The sequence below is a fragment of the Verruconis gallopava genome (assembly GCF_000836295.1).
Source record: "Verruconis gallopava strain CBS 43764 unplaced genomic scaffold supercont1.5, whole genome shotgun sequence".
Lineage (NCBI taxonomy): Eukaryota > Fungi > Ascomycota > Dothideomycetes > Venturiales > Sympoventuriaceae > Verruconis > Verruconis gallopava.
Window position 1 is genome coordinate 459,035 of NW_015622141.1, and position 15,092 is coordinate 474,126.

Consider the following 15,092-nt stretch of genomic DNA (forward strand, 5'->3'; position numbering starts at 1 on the left):
TCCGGCTCTTCGGCTGTCTCAACTCGTACAGGTGCGGCACTTGTCGCTGACGAGGCCAGAAGCCAGCCTTATGTGGAGCCGAAGCGTTTCGATTGGCTGTCGCACCATCCGTTGGTCGCTGGTAAGAAATGGTACTTTTCCCTTGACTCCGTCTACATAGCTAGATGCAAGGACTTGGGGCGATAACGTTTTTTCGGGTCGGCTTTACTTTGTTACCAGGTCGCCATGACTTTCTCCGACGATGCGCATTTCACATTGAGCAATATTCCTTTCGGCGTTGCAGCCAAAGGCGCAGAGCATGCCACGCCACAAATCGTAACGCGACTGCGAGAACATGTGTATTTCATTCCTGAATTAATTGACCAAGGACTGCTGGAGCTACCAGACAGCATATCACATGCCCTCAAGCAGGTATGTGTATTACTTCTACATCTCATCCTCGTCTGACCCCCATGAAAGCCGGATTTGAATGATTTCGCTGGTCTTGGTCGGCCAAGTCATCGTGAGGTGCGAAATCGATTGCAGAGCTTGTTGTCTTCCGTTGAGCCTGACGGAAAGGTTGCTGCATGCCGTTCACATAAGGACGAAGTCCGCATGCTTATGCCCATCCGCGTTGGCGACTTCTCCGACTTTTCTTTGTCTAGAAATCATGTCCTCAATGCTGGTCTCGCGGTCTTCGGGGTGGAATCACTCCCTCCTGGCTTCTTGCACTTTCCTGTAGGTTACACTGGTCGTACCTCGTCCATAGTAATATCTGGTACTCCAGTTCGGCGCCCGCTAGGGCAGTTCAAGTCTCCGGATGGAGTCGTCTTTGGGCCTTCTAAGGCCATGGATTACGAGCTTGAGGTTGCATGCGTTGTCGGCAAGCCATCTGAAATGGGGAAACCTGTTTTGATTGACGATGCCATGGAGCATGTTTTCGGGTTCGTGCTTTTGAACGATTGGAGCGCGCGTGACATCCAAGGCCTGGAGATGAATCCTCTAGGTCCGTTTAACGGGAAGAGCACGGCGACGACCATTTCTCCGTGGATTGTGACAGTGGATGCTCTTGAGCCATTCAAGGCCTCGATAACAGACCGCGAAATTGCTGAAGCACCCTACTTAAAATCGGCAAGCAAACAGAACCATTACGCCGTGCATCTTCGAGTCGACCTTGTGGAGGACTCAGGCGCAACCTCGGTTCTTTGCAATTCTCAATTGGAATGGATGTATTGGACATTTAAAGACATGATAGCTCATCAAACCATCAACGGGTGTGCCATTCGAAGTGGAGATTTGTTGGCTACTGGTACAGTATCTGGCAGAGCAGCTGGTACATTGGGTTGTCTTCTCGAAATCACCAAGGGAGGCAAAGAGACGGTCAAACTGAGCAGCGGGAACGTGCGGCGTTATCTGGAGGACGGTGATAGTGTGAGGTTGACGGGCTGGGCAGGCGAGCTTGGTTCGGAATCATGTGTAGGGTTTGGAGAGAGTTTTGGCAGACTAGAACCAGCTCTTAACTGGGAAGCTTATGGCGCTTCCAAGATCAAGTAGACAGAAAAGAGATCTCAAAATGAGGATATTTGATGTTTTAATTTTTTTTTTTTTTTTTGGTTTTCACGAGCTGAATTCCTACTTAACTCATGTTTGTGCGGTTCACGAACGAATATCACTAGTTGAGGAGACACGACATAGAGGCACCACATATCTTTGTCCTATCGTATCGCAGCAAAGTGCCTTGATTGGCGATTGGGTGTATTATACAGATTGTGTCAATCAACCCTTCACTCATTACTAGTTTTAGGGCATAATGACTATGCAGGTGTATCTATATATTTCCCCCACGTATATTGAGAGTCTACACAATCATTAGCTAATCTGCGGGCGCCTAGGTAATAAAACACTTACTACACATGTTTGTCAACTCCCAGTCTTCTGCTTTCAGTTGTCCCGTTACTCCAGTGTCTTCTTCGTCTCCAACAGCGCCTGCAACGAACAAGGCGGCCATGTAGTGGTCGTCCGTCGCGTGTGCATCGCGGTACTGAGGATGTTTCATCAGCCTTGTCAAACCCCTTCGCAGCGCCGGTCCTGAGTTCTTTTCAACGACGTCCTGGAAAGCTTGTCTGAATTCCATTGCCCATGGCTCCGGGGGCGTAGGTTGAGCAAAGTTGTCCTTGTACAGAAGCATTGGATACCACACATTGCGATACAGATTGTGTACAGCTCCGCCACTGCCGATGAGCAAATAGTTCTCCGCTCGAAGTGGTCTCAGAGCTGCTCCAACTCTCACATGAAAATGAGGATCGTATCTACCGTTAGTTGATATGATCGTCGTTGGTGGCATGGTCGCAGGATCAGGGAACATGCGTATCATGATCAGAAACACGTCGTGAATCCATTCCAAATTCTCGTTCGGCGACGCGTTGATACCCGCGTCTCTTAGCATCTGAATGCAACATTTTGGCGTTTCCAAGTCTGCGTTCAACTTGTAGTCTTTGTACTTATGGGGGGCAACATTTGCAACTGGCTGTTTCTTAGGATTCGGAGTCATAGAAACCTCTACACCATGATCGGTTCTGCAGTCCCAATGCGCCCCCATAATAACAATTCCTTTGACTTTGTGCGCAAGAGCGGCATCGCCAGCAATTTTCCAGTAGTCAGCTGACTTGCTCTCCTCTCCCAGCATCATGGTCGAGCCATGAGAGAAGAAATGAACTGGTGTTTCTATTGATCATTTAGTTCATACTCTTGTCATGATTTTTTGGCTGGCAAAACTCACTTGGTTTTGCCATCTATAGTCTTGTTTTTTTTTTGGATTCAGGAGTGGACTTTCTCCATGGACTGAGCCTTTTCGCTATAGTGAGTCTAGTCGAGTATTATTACTCTCTGACGGCTGAGCGTGGTGCTTGTTGCAGTGGGCCCATTTCGAGCAAGGGTTTCTTCGGAATGTGGAGGAACAGAGGGATACGTGAGTTGCAATATGGTAATCCCTTGAACACACCCCTCACGAGGTCGGCCGCTCCACAGAGGTCGAGTAGTAATGCGCCTGTCACCTATGTGGGACTCATGTGACGGATGATCTGTGAATGTATTAAATTAAGTGGAACGTTCATAGCGCACACTCGATTCTAGATCATTGCCCCTTCTTAAGACATACCAATTGAGCCTTCACCTTGACCAGTCTGTTGACACTCTGCCTCCAAAAATGGCGCAAGAACGACCACTAGAGAAACGTCCCAATGGATTGCCAAAAACCTATCGGATCATTACTGACCACGACTCGAACGGCAAAGCAGTTTTTAGCACAGCAATAGACGAGGAACAACAGTGGCAAGTCATCGGAGAAGGCGAGGGAAAGGAGGCACACTTCTCCTTAAACTACACTACTAGCCGATTTCCTGTTTCCTTCGAAAATAATCAGGATATCACAGATTACCAAAAATATCTAGTTGAAAAACCAGGGCTTATAGTACCTGGCGGGTCTGTACTGCGTGTGGTAGATATGGGACCTGGGTTGACTAGTCCAATGCATCGGACCGTCAGTCTCGATTACGGTGTCGTTCTTGAGGGCGAGGTGTACTTGGTGCTTGATTCCGGCGAGGAGAAGCTTATGCGCCGCGGAGACATCAGCGTGCAAAGAGGTACCAATCATGCATGGCGAAACGCAAGCTCAACGTCTTGGGCGAGGATGCTATACGTGCTGCTAGAAGCCGAGCCTATTACGATCGATGGCAAACAGCTGGGCGAGGATCTGGGCGATATGCAAAATGTGCGGAAATCGGGTTAGGCTCTAGCATTACACGGGTAGCTGATCATTACAAATGGGATAAGTACAGCTTAAGCTTCGTTCATCAAGACTAGCTATTGGCAGCATCTAGTATTTCACTTCAAGGCTCCTGTGTTGCGCAAATCCTACAGTTCTTGGAATCCATATCCTCCTGACCGCAAACGTCTGTTTCTATCTTAATTTTGCTTTGCTGTTTGGTTCTCTGCATTTCACACCCTATCGTTCACCACCTATGGAAAATCGGAATATCTTATCGTTCAGCCTCCCACCTGTTTGGCGCCAGACCTTACTGGAGAACTGTGAACTCTTAGTACAGTGATCGATTTTTATTTCAGTCATCCAGAATGACAAACCGCAATTATGCCAACCCCATTAAGCATTGTCCACACGAAAGCAGTCTCAATACCGGGTTGTGCCCAGGGTCGACTCTCTCTATCTAAATGGTAGTTGATGGGTCGATACGGGGGAATCGCGTTGTAATCTTCTGGCCACCAGTCCGGGTTTTCTTTGATTTCATTTGTCTCAGAAGGTGAGTTTGAAAGTGCATCCGTAGAGTTCTGAGCTTCTTCCCCGGTATGTGTGAGTTCGTAATCTGCAAGAACTTGCAAAACTGGTTGTCTTGCTGTAATTGTTGCTGTAGTCGTTGTTTCACTCATATTGGCTTTGACCGGTGACGAATGTGTTGACAAATCAAGCGATTTAAACTCAAGTCAAGAGCAAAACTATGCTGGAGTCACCACTAAAAGATACAATAATCACCTGCAGATCGATCCAGTTTGAAGCCGTGCATCACGTTACGACAACGTTGATCGGCCGAGTTATGTCAGAATGTGGTCCCGAGAACGCTCGAATGTGGCGTGAACTTCACAGCTGCGGAGTTCCTGGAGTATTATTGGATAGATTGAATTTCAGAGGTCATTTAGCCGAGAGACTCTAGTTTCAATCTTATATGCGAAGCGGCTCATGCAGATATTCTGAAGTGACCTCGCACGTTGCTTCTCATTTTGCTGGTCGTCCAAGCCTTGACATCAACATGGCGTCAAACACGAAAGCTTTGCGCTCATCTATCACAGACGGCATAGCAATCACTCCAAGATATCGAGAAAGACAACTTGCTTCTCTCCACACAAATTTATCCGCCAAGCGGGAAGCCTTACTTGACGCCTTGTACGATACTTTGGCACTTTCGAAACCCGAAGCCACGGTCGAATATACTTTGACTCTGGATGCTATCAAGACGTTTCATGACCGCTGTGACCCTCAAATATGCAACGAAGAGGAGTATTCCATTGCAAATTCGAAAGACTACAAGAATCAGCGCTCGCCTTACGGATACGCATACATAGTGCCTCCTAAACGCGGATCACTCTACGCAACGATCGTTCCCATTGCAGCAGCAATCGCTTCTGGCAATGCAGTACTACTACAAAGATCATCTCAAGGAAATTCCCTGGTATCACAACTGGAGAAAATCCTTCACAAGGCCTTATCTGCTGAAACTTTTGCGTATGTTGACCGAGACCCGTTTGATCCTAAATTTCAACAGAACAGAGGTCTCCTCTTCGAAGCTCAGTCACCGGCCAGTGCTACGAGTAGCTTTAGACGTATTTGTTGTCCAAACTCACGCACTGCTGCCATTGTGGACAGAAGTGGAGACATGAGGGTCGCTGCAAGAGACTTGGTCCAGGCACGTTTTGCATTCGGAGGCTCGTCTTCATATGCTCCGGATATTGTGCTGGTCAATGAGTTCAAGATAAAAGAGTTTAGCGAAGCCGTGGTAGAGGTTGGCTTGCGATATTTATCGCAGGGAGTTAACGGTACATCCTCAAACCGCGGAAACGGTGCTGCAGAAACGGAGCTTGACAAAACCCTTGAGAAGATTGGAACGACATTAGTCTCTGGGGACAGAGGTAAAGTCGTTTTACTTCGATCGCGAGACCTCCAGCTGCTCGTACAAAAGATTACGACACCAACACTGATCATTCTCCCTATCTCGAGTATGGACGATGCCATAGATCTGCTGAATTCTGGAGAAAATACGCTTCTCGCAAATTACGTTTATGCTGCTCCTCCTGCAGGCAAGTATATTACCCAATTTGTTAGGTCTTCAGCATCCTTCGTGAATCATATTCCGGCCGAGTTGCTCGTTGGGTATGCTGCTCCAAACGGGTTTTACCCCTCAGTTCATCCTCGATATACGACCGAAATGTTTTCAACACCGTCTCCCACAGTTATCAATAAGACCCCTAGCTCGAAAGCAATCGATGATTTCATATCTCATGCTGGCTCAAGGCAACGAAAACATTTTGAAACATTATACAACGTCACTCTCAAACAGATGAAAGAGCCGTGGGGTCCAAAGATTGGGTTCTTCGAGCAAGGATTCCTCTTCAATGCTAGCTTTATTCTGTGCGGAGTTGTAGCAGGAACGATTTGCGGAGTCAAGTTCGGGTATCCTACAGTTGTTTCCATGTTCCATAAATAGCTTTCCTACGTAGATGTAATCTTAGTCGTTGAATTTGAAGTGCCGAAAAAAATGTCGAATTCTTCATGTTGAAAACTTTAACTTAATTACTTTTTCTGTAATATTAGTACTGATTCAGCAGGTTCCATGACCCTAAGCTCTATTCCGTATTTGGTCTTTAATATGCCTGACTGCTTGGCTTCGGGCATAAATGAGTCAACTACTCTCATAATTTTGCGTTGTGATCTTCGGCTTCTGGTTCCAGGTTAAGTCCGGAACGAGCAGTGACCTTGCTTGCGTCTACACTTCGCGGAACAGTAGACCAAGGACTCTCCACATCAGCCGATTGGCCAACGCATTGGCTGGTCCATTTTTCCTGTCACAAACTCCCACTGTGGATACAATGAGCCGAACATAGCTTAAATGCAACATTCACTCCGAAACAGGGGTAGCTATGTGCCAAAAATTGGATGTAGTAAAAGGAACACGTCCTGCGCATTTGAGAAAGAATTGTTTTCAGCTCACATCAACTTGAAGGATTTGTTAGGATTTTGACTCCACATTCAAAACATGCCCAATATCATACGAGATTTGTCTACTGAAGACACTACTTCCTTTAGCTATATCTTCAGACAAAATGTCAGTATACCTTTAAAAAGCAGTGAAGGTGTTGTGCGCTGTAATATCTATCTTCCTAAAGGAAATGCACAGGACAAGTATCCTGTCCTAATGACCTACGGGCCATATGGAAAAGGCAGGTTGAGGAATCCCGGTATGTATCGAAAGCTAACAGGTTTTAAGACATACATTACTCGGATTTTCATCCAAAATCCTACAGTGAAGTGAATCCGGAACACAAGTCAGAACATTCTGCATGGGAGACGCCGGACCCAAAGTACTGGACATCGAATGGATATGCAGTGGTCCGAGTTGACGAACGTGGTCTCGGCCAATCTCCTGGTGTTCTCGATACTATGTCAAAAGGTACTTCCGAGTGTTTCTATGATGCAGTGGAATGGGCAGCAGAGCAGCCTTGGTCATCTGGGAAAGTAGGATTGCTGGGAATATCGTATTACGCCGGTAGTCAATGGCGGGTTGCGGCTCTACGTCCAAAGGGCCTTGCTGCGATTATTCCATGGGAGGGAATGTCTGATTACTATAGGGATCGTTGCCGGCATGGGGGAATCCTGAGTGATTCCTTTATCAGATTCTGGTGGAATAGACAAGTGATTACGAATCAATATGGACGACCAGGAAGAAAAGCAAGTAATTGGGGTCCAGACACCATCGAGGGTGATTTGAGCGAGGAAGAACGCGCCGCTTCTCGGAACGATCAGAACATCGACAATGCGAACAACTTCTTCCGAGACCAACCATACTATGCATCCAAAGAATATGATCTGGGAAACATCGAAGTTCCATTATTGAGTGTCGCGAATTGGGGCGGGATATTGCTACATCTGAGAGGTAATATTGAGGGTTATACTCACGCGGGGTCGAAGTTCAAATATCTCAGATGTATTGTTGGCCGTCACGATTTACCATTTTACTATCACGAGGAAGTCGAGATTCAGCGTAGCTTCATGGATGCATTCTTGAAAGGGGAGGATAGAATGGGCTGGTCCGTGCCTGGTAAGTTACCTCCGGTGGATATAGTGCTGAGGAAAGGAGACGTGGGTTTCAATGATCCGGAGAAAGAACGCGCTTTCCCTAGACGTACCGAGAGCTCTTGGCCTATCGAACGAACACAGTACACGAAATTCTATCTGACTTCGAACAAATCCTTGATAACGGATGAGATGAAGGCAAAAGAACAATATCCCTTGAAGCTTTCATATCCAGCACTCGGAAGCCTCGAAAATCCACAGCTAGTATCGTTTACCACGGATCCAGTTACAGAAGAGACAGAGATCACTGGCCATATCGTGGCTCATCTCAACGTCTCAGTGACTCCGTATATTGGAAGCAAAACCGTTCCATCAGATATTGATCTTTTCGTCACGTTGAGACACATTTCTGCAACAGGAAAGGAGGTGTTTTACACTGGAACGGCTGGTGATCCTGTTCCGCTTTGCAAAGGCTGGCTTCGCGTATCTCTACGCAAGGTGAATGAGTCTCATCACAAGCATCGCTCGTATCTACCTTATCGAGACTATTTCTCTACGGATGTACTCCCGGTGCTTCCTGGCGAAGTATATCCTGTAGATATTGAGATTTGGCCGACAAATGTAGTCATGGAAAAAGGTGCGAGACTAGTTTTCGAGGTTAGCTCCGGCGATACTCAAGGCAGTGGTATTTTCACTCATCGCGGAGAGAAAGATAGGACGGAGGAAAAGTTCAATGGTTTGAACCATATCCACTTTGGTCCAAAGTTCGAAAACTACGTTGTTCTACCAATCATACCAAATTAGCATAGAAATATTTAGCAGAGAACTGAATGGAATATTTCTAGCTAGAAAGCTTGCAACTTCAGGACATTAAACATGTTTGACTTCCCAAAAAATTCTTGAAGATGCCGCATAGTCTTAATGTCTATGAAATTCCTTCGCAAAGCACCGTGGAGCGCATATCTTGTCCACTTTGAAAGAGTCATGCATCATCACATGATCGGGTAATCCGGAGACCACCCAATCGGAAAGATGTGGTCTGCGTCGGCAAGCCTAGCACGTCCTGCAAGAAGGCGCTGAGAATTTCAGTAAATGTGGAGTAGATGACCAGGTCCTCTAATACTGGCCAAATGACCAGATGCGGGGATTGACGGGAGAGAGCATAGGACCAAGATAAAAAAATACGGCGGTAAATATGAGGATGTCTCCGCGAAAGCATTCCTCGAAAGTGTTCTTTGGACTGCTTGAACTATTTGAAATTTTGACTCCTTGATTCCTCAAACGTAAGGCTACGTGAGTTTCGCGTTATTAACATGGCTCTAGACGAGCAAGTGAATGGAACCAAGAACCATACCGTCACCGACGGTCTCAGGATTATCATCGTAGGAGCCGGCATTGGTGGTTTATCAGCCGCAATCAATCTTAGAAAGCAGGGACACAATGTCACGGTAAGGAAGATTACTATGCATGTGCATTTGGCACTCACTTCATTTAGATCTATGAGTCAAGCAAGTTTGCAACTGAATTGGGAGCTGCAATACACATACCACCAAATGTGTACGGTCTTTTGGAACGTATGGGAATTGATATACCAGCAACAGGAGCGAATCTATGCAAAAAAGTAAGATAAGGAGATCCAATTTCATGTCCGAAGCTAAGAATTATTAGCTCTCATGGTACACGTCTTCTGGACATTCTACAGGAGCTGGTGACATGACGAAGACGAGTCACATGTGGAAGCACCCATGGGTTCTCGGCCATCGTATCACTCTTCACAATAGCCTTAAAGATGCCGCGCTGAAATCTGGAGTAAAGTTGCAACTTTCATCACCAGTATCGGAAGTCGATCCTGAGTCGGGGACAGTCATTCTTCGTGATGGTAGCAAGGATGTAGGCGATGTTATTGTTGGAGCCGATGGAGTCCACTCTGTGACGCGAAAATTTGTAAAGTCTTGCGACAAAAAACCTTACAGCAGCGGCAAAAGCGCCTTTCGGTTTCTCATCCCACGCCAAAAGGTTCTGGACGATCCACAGACGCAAAAATACGCTTCTGAAGACGGAAACCTAGTCATGATCATGCATTCAGACAGAAGAATGGTCATGTATCCGACTAGCAACAACACCTTGCTGAATTTGGTGTGCATACATCCCGAGGGAGAAACAGCCGCTGATTCATCTGGAGATTGGAACAATATGGCAACGAGGGAGATGCTACTGAGGGTTTATAAAGACTATCACGAGGACTTCCGAGCAATATTGGCCAAGGCGGACGAGGATTCATTGAAGCTTTGGAGACTGCTTGATATGGTATGACGCGAAGCTTCATATTCAATTCTCTGAGCTGATAAGGCTTAGGACACAATGGAAAACTGGACGACAGGTCGTCTGGCTCTTTTGGGCGATGCGGTTCATCCATTCCTGCCACACCAAGGTCAAGGTGGTGCAGTTGCCATTGAAGACGCCGTAGCTCTCGGAATTGTTCTTGAAAACGGCGTTAAGCCTGATCAAGTTGAGGAGAGATTAAAACTTTATGAGCAGATTCGCAAAGAAAGAGCAGATAAGCTTCAACACTTTACTCGTCTCTCTGGCGAGGATCTTGCGCCTGGACAAACCTCCAAAGTTGATTACGAATCAATTACTGCTTACAATTTCGGCTTCGATGAGTTTGATAATTCGACACAGAGACTGCGCGAGTGGAAGTGGTCAAAACAACCACCATCATATTGGAGAATGCCAGTTGTAAGTCACATACGTCTCTATACGACGCTTTTCTTTTTCTCTTGCAAATCCGGTAGTGGTATCTTCGTTACGTTACCGATGCCATGAATCTATTACTCAACATGCTGATGATTTATAGGGATTCGGCCCAGCACCAGGCCCTAGGCAGAAAGTGGATGGCACTCCGAGAGACGGGACCAATTCAACTTTTGTCACGTCCTCGATCAAATTCAAAACTTCGAGAACGGTGCTCCAGAATCTCTTTCCTCCAGGTTCAAAGCAATGGAAGTTTGCCTCACCGGCGACAGTTGCATATGCGTCGATAACGCAGACTACACTAGACAGAATGGAATGGCTGGGAGACAAGGGGTACAATTTCCTCGGTCTAATTATGCACGGAGTACAGTATACCACAGATAGTGGTAAAGTAATTAATGGGTTGCATCTTCCGGTAAGTTCATAAGCTTCAACGCATGTTACATCAAGCAGTAGACCGCTTCAAGAATCCACTGCAAAACACGATCGATTCTCTCTCAAATGCATCTTAACGAACACTGATGAGATAAATAGGTTTTATTTGAGTCACTGACGGACCCGATCATCACCGGTCGTGATGAATTGGGCATGCCGAAACTCTTCTGCGACATTGACAAGACAAGAGGCACGAGTTCTCAAATTGTCAAGACATCGTGGCGCGGAGCGGAATGGGGCATCTTTGAATGGGAAGGTCTCGAGGAAGTCAAAAGTGAGGAAAAGGAAGGCCTTATGGGTGGGAGCGATGCTGGCGAAGGAATTCTCGCAGTGAGATATTTCCCAGACGTAGGTAAGGAAAAGAAGGGGCAGCCTGTCGTGGAGACTGTTGTCCTGGACCGTTTTGCAGACGCAAACCCGAAACCAAACATTAAGCGGGTATTTAAGGCTAAAAACGCGTGCATCTCCATCAAAGCGGGAGATGAGCATAGCCTACCTACATTACATTACATCACTTCACGACTGGCAGAAATACCAATCTATGAGATCGTAGAGGCTCGGATCATTGAAGGAACAGGGGTTGCAGATATGGGTCACGTTGTGAAAGCCTGAGCCGTACGACTTTGACGTTGATTGATGTAGGAAAAGGGTAATCTAGTGGCAAGAGCTTGTGTCATTGCAAAGGCTTCAGAATATTAATACAAATTTTATACATTTAAAATGAAGCAGCAACAAGTGGTTTGCTGACATCAAGCCTTGCTCCTTTTCATAGCATGTGCCGCCTTTCCAAGTGACTGCATAAGCTTAACCAGGTTACTGACAATTGGAGGCATCTCATATTCGGTGCCATTTTTACTGGCCAAAAGATTTGTAATGCTCTCCATAACGCCCATTGGGTCAGTGAGAAATGTGACACCACCATCTTCTGGCTCGTGGTGGCTCTTATACGCATGTATGCAAGGCCTTCCCTTGCCTAGCATGAGAAATCGCTGAGTGATGCCGGGCGACTGCTCACCGTCAAGCACTACAAGCTCGAATTCGCGTAACGAAGGTGAAGCCTCATTACAAGACTGCAAAACTGATTCTGGTTCTGTCAACACAGCATATGCCCAAAGGACGAGGCTTGCGTGATACACCGCAATAGCGGGAAATCCAGTCAAGAAGCCAAAAGGGTATCGCGATGCATGTTTCAAGATCTGGCCGGCATGATATATTGCTTGACGTGCGTCTGACAGTTTCGTCCATGAGCGCAGAGAAGCCACGGTTTTTCTTGCTTCCTCATGCCCTTCTTTTCCTGCGAAGAGTTGAATGTCTTCCAACGAAACATGTAAGTGCAACTGACATACTTCAAGCAACAAAAAAGGATGTGCTCCGATGCCACCCTGAATATCCGCATCACTGAGCGACAACTGTTTGCACATGTTGACAAGCTCTTGATGGTAGGATGATACCGGAAGTGCATTGGTATTGCTGGAAATGGTGGACATCGCTTTCATCTGTCGCCAATGCCAAACACGTGACCAGACAGAGCAAACAACCAGCATGAAACTCATTTGTGCGTCAACTAAAGCCTGATTGTTGGTCAAGAAACCAATGTCTGCCAGGCAAGATCGAAATGTTGGAGCTCTTGTACTCGAGAGAGCAGGATTTGCCAGAAGAACACGTCTCCAATCGTCCGCTGAAGGGGCTTCCCATAAATCTTTCGGACATGGTAGCTCAAGCAGGATCTCCAAAGGGTTGATTAGAGGCGGGCTTAGAAGAGATATCGAGATGCACGTATCTTCATATAGAGCATGGAATGCAAGTCTTTTCATAGATTCATTTTCCATCCATTGTCGCCATCGTACTTCATTTGCAGTTGGATCATCGCTATGCTCAGGAAGTGACCCAGTCTTCCGGCGAAAACGACCAGCTCTTCGGAGCATAGTGATGAATGGTAGCATGAAGCTTTCCGCTATTTCGATCTTGCGACGAATTCCTGACCACATGCCGACCTGAAGGTGCAGGGCGTTTGTTTGCATTGCACGGAGCTCTCTTGTATTCCTGTTGTCCTCTTCGAACATGTCCGCAACAGCATGTCGAGCTGTCTCCTGCATCGCAAAGCCTAGTTTACGAACGTCAGGATGTCTAGACCGTGCAGCGCCAGATGCAATGAGTGAAAGTAGAAGCTCCTCTCGAAGCTCCTCAAAGTCCAGAGTAGGTAGGTGTATCCATGATAGGACTTGTTTTCCATGATAAGCAGTAAAAGTTTCGATGATAGCAGAAAGCAATTCGGTCGATGGAAATCGGGCGACAATTTGTCGTTGTACATCACGCTCACAAAATCTTAGGATGCAAGCGAGCAACCGATCACGAGTTGCTAGCGATAGATGACAAGGAAATGGGGCATCTGGGGATCGAGCTTCCGTGATAGCATACGACGGAAGTGTCAAGAATGCTTGATCTGCTGTTCGTCGGTCTTCTTTCCCTGGAGTCCATAACCACATAGACTCTCGAAACGCTTGCTGACCAAGATCTGCGGCTTTTCGTACATTAGGAGTCAAAGTTCCACTTGGTCCATGACTTCGAGAATTGTCGCTGCTCCTTTGTTGAAGTGATGTTTGAGGTACGACCTGAGATCCAATGCTGCGATCCAATATACCAAGCGGATAGTCCATGAAATCATCAAATGTGAAATCTAACACATCGGGCATCATGGTATCGTCTACTTCAAAAGTACTGGAAGCTACAGGTGCCATTATGTCCTTGAGAAAGCTGCCCATCGTCGTGTCAAAGTCGTTGAAGTCCTCTAGATCATACGGTAGGTCGAAGTTAATAGCCGCTACAGGGTGCTCCATTATAGGCTGCGCATTTATCGATTGATCCATCACGTTTGAAATAGCACTCGTTGGTGTGAGCAGTGGTGGGGCATTCTGACCTCCAATTGAAGAGTTCGGGGTCTGCATTTGCGGAAATTGCCCAACAGCAGGATGGACTGTTGTCGAGTTCGCGTTTTGCTCATGGTCTTCGTAGGTTTCTGAGATGCTCTGAGTCCTTGGAGAATTCATGTCGTTTGGTTGACGAGTTGGCGCAGCGCCTGTTTCGCAGGAAAGACCCTTGGAACTACAACGTTCACATGGTCTAGAATCACTACATTTTAACTTCGCTTCAGCGCAGGCGAGGCAAGCTCGAGCTGTTCGGTGCCGCGTCGGTGCTTTTTTGACCTCTCCATCGATATGATTATTGCGATGTCGTCTCAGAAGATCACTGAGTGTGCCAGCGATGTCAGAACAAGCGGTAACTCAACAGATAGAAACCTACACTCGAGCAAAGCTTTTCCCACATTTGTCGCATGTAAACGGCTTTTCGGCCGTATGTGTTCGGTAATGTCGACCTGAAATACGGTCAACTTCTTGTTATTGCGATAGTTTGAGCTTGATTACCCAAGTGGTCTAGCCTCTAAGTTAAGGAGTGGAACATTAGTCAGCTGGATTGCAAAACGGGCAACGTAGACGTCCTACCGTGTACGTCTTCTTACAGATGTTGCCTGTGCCATTGGTTAGGACATGTAACTACCGTCCGTGGTTGGGACTAGAAGTTGAAGCAATAGTCAAGCAACAAGCAAAAGCATGTCTAACACTGCCTCGCTTGAAAATCCTCAACTCCTAGCCAAGGGGTTCTCGAGAAATTTTCTGGGGAAAGCACGTGCAAACGAATGGATTCTGAACCCCGGAAGCCCCGGACTGCTGGGTAAGGCCAACGGCAGCCGAGTCCATAGTAGCGACGAGACGTGAACACTGCCAATTCGACCAGACCGAGAGACTCGGAAATGTGGAGGAAGGAGTCTGGAGATTCTCTGAAAATGTGGAGGAGCCGACTGGCCAATATATGATGGTTGGAAAGTGAACGGCTCTGATTCGCCGTCACGACCCTTAACATCTCCGCACGCCACAGTACGTAAAAGGGAGACTTCCCCGGCAGTTCAACACCTCGTGTTGGGGGAAGAATGCGCTAGCTTGCAAAATCGCGTCTGCCATCTTCATGTGGCGGTCCACATTAGGATATTATTGGCTGACTTTCCATTGCC

The 15,092-nt window shown here is 46.8% G+C and overlaps 8 protein-coding genes across 9 annotated transcripts; 5 read left to right on the forward strand and 3 right to left on the reverse strand.

The window, feature by feature from the left end:
* Window positions 1-164: 164 nt before the first annotated feature.
* On the forward strand, window positions 165-1,533 carry PV09_02062 (fumarylacetoacetase; the record flags this gene model as incomplete). The annotated part of the gene is made up of 2 exons (XM_016355049.1): window positions 165-411; window positions 460-1,533. Exons 1-2 carry the CDS (start codon window positions 226-228, stop codon window positions 1,531-1,533), a joined length of 1,260 nt encoding a protein of 419 aa, XP_016217065.1. The 5' UTR covers window positions 165-225.
* Window positions 1,534-1,657: 124 nt separating this feature from the next.
* Window positions 1,658-2,843, reverse strand: PV09_02063 (uncharacterized protein). Its single transcript, XM_016355050.1, has 3 exons — window positions 2,759-2,843; window positions 1,888-2,703; window positions 1,658-1,837 (listed from the first exon to the last, which is right to left on the reverse strand). The coding sequence occupies exons 1-3, from the start codon at window positions 2,769-2,771 to the stop codon at window positions 1,794-1,796; spliced, it is 873 nt and encodes a 290-aa protein (XP_016217066.1). The 5' UTR covers window positions 2,772-2,843; the 3' UTR covers window positions 1,658-1,793.
* A 341-nt stretch (window positions 2,844-3,184) lies between these two features.
* On the forward strand, window positions 3,185-3,766 carry PV09_02064 (uncharacterized protein; the record flags this gene model as incomplete). The annotated part of the gene is made up of 1 exon (XM_016355051.1): window positions 3,185-3,766. The coding sequence occupies one exon, from the start codon at window positions 3,185-3,187 to the stop codon at window positions 3,764-3,766; it is 582 nt and encodes a 193-aa protein (XP_016217067.1).
* PV09_02065 (uncharacterized protein) lies at window positions 3,757-4,589 on the reverse strand. Its single transcript, XM_016355052.1, has 2 exons — window positions 4,120-4,589; window positions 3,757-4,063 (listed from the first exon to the last, which is right to left on the reverse strand). The coding sequence occupies exons 1-2, from the start codon at window positions 4,420-4,422 to the stop codon at window positions 3,983-3,985; spliced, it is 384 nt and encodes a 127-aa protein (XP_016217068.1). The 5' UTR covers window positions 4,423-4,589; the 3' UTR covers window positions 3,757-3,982.
* A 117-nt stretch (window positions 4,590-4,706) lies between these two features.
* PV09_02066 (uncharacterized protein) lies at window positions 4,707-6,316 on the forward strand. The gene has a single exon (XM_016355053.1). It carries the CDS (start codon window positions 4,716-4,718, stop codon window positions 6,249-6,251), a length of 1,536 nt encoding a protein of 511 aa, XP_016217069.1. The 5' UTR covers window positions 4,707-4,715; the 3' UTR covers window positions 6,252-6,316.
* A 366-nt stretch (window positions 6,317-6,682) lies between these two features.
* On the forward strand, window positions 6,683-8,674 carry PV09_02067 (uncharacterized protein). The gene is made up of 2 exons (XM_016355054.1): window positions 6,683-6,984; window positions 7,032-8,674. The coding sequence occupies exons 1-2, from the start codon at window positions 6,801-6,803 to the stop codon at window positions 8,639-8,641; spliced, it is 1,794 nt and encodes a 597-aa protein (XP_016217070.1). The 5' UTR covers window positions 6,683-6,800; the 3' UTR covers window positions 8,642-8,674.
* A 476-nt stretch (window positions 8,675-9,150) lies between these two features.
* On the forward strand, window positions 9,151-11,721 carry PV09_02068 (uncharacterized protein; the record flags this gene model as incomplete). The annotated part of the gene is made up of 6 exons (XM_016355055.1): window positions 9,151-9,285; window positions 9,333-9,458; window positions 9,506-10,144; window positions 10,193-10,576; window positions 10,695-11,006; window positions 11,126-11,721. The coding sequence occupies 6 exons, from the start codon at window positions 9,151-9,153 to the stop codon at window positions 11,636-11,638; spliced, it is 2,109 nt and encodes a 702-aa protein (XP_016217071.1). The 3' UTR covers window positions 11,639-11,721.
* PV09_02069 lies at window positions 11,627-14,839 on the reverse strand. Of its 2 annotated transcripts, XM_016355056.1 has the most exons (5): window positions 14,715-14,839; window positions 14,527-14,552; window positions 14,449-14,464; window positions 14,327-14,399; window positions 11,627-14,272 (listed from the first exon to the last, which is right to left on the reverse strand). In XM_016355056.1, the coding sequence occupies exons 1-5, from the start codon at window positions 14,779-14,781 to the stop codon at window positions 11,776-11,778; spliced, it is 2,679 nt and encodes an 892-aa protein (XP_016217072.1). In that variant the 5' UTR covers window positions 14,782-14,839; the 3' UTR covers window positions 11,627-11,775. The 2 variants fall into 2 exon arrangements, with proteins under 2 accessions (XP_016217072.1, XP_016217073.1); XM_016355057.1 differs by having other exon boundaries at window positions 14,449-14,839.
* Window positions 14,840-15,092: the final 253 nt, after the last annotated feature.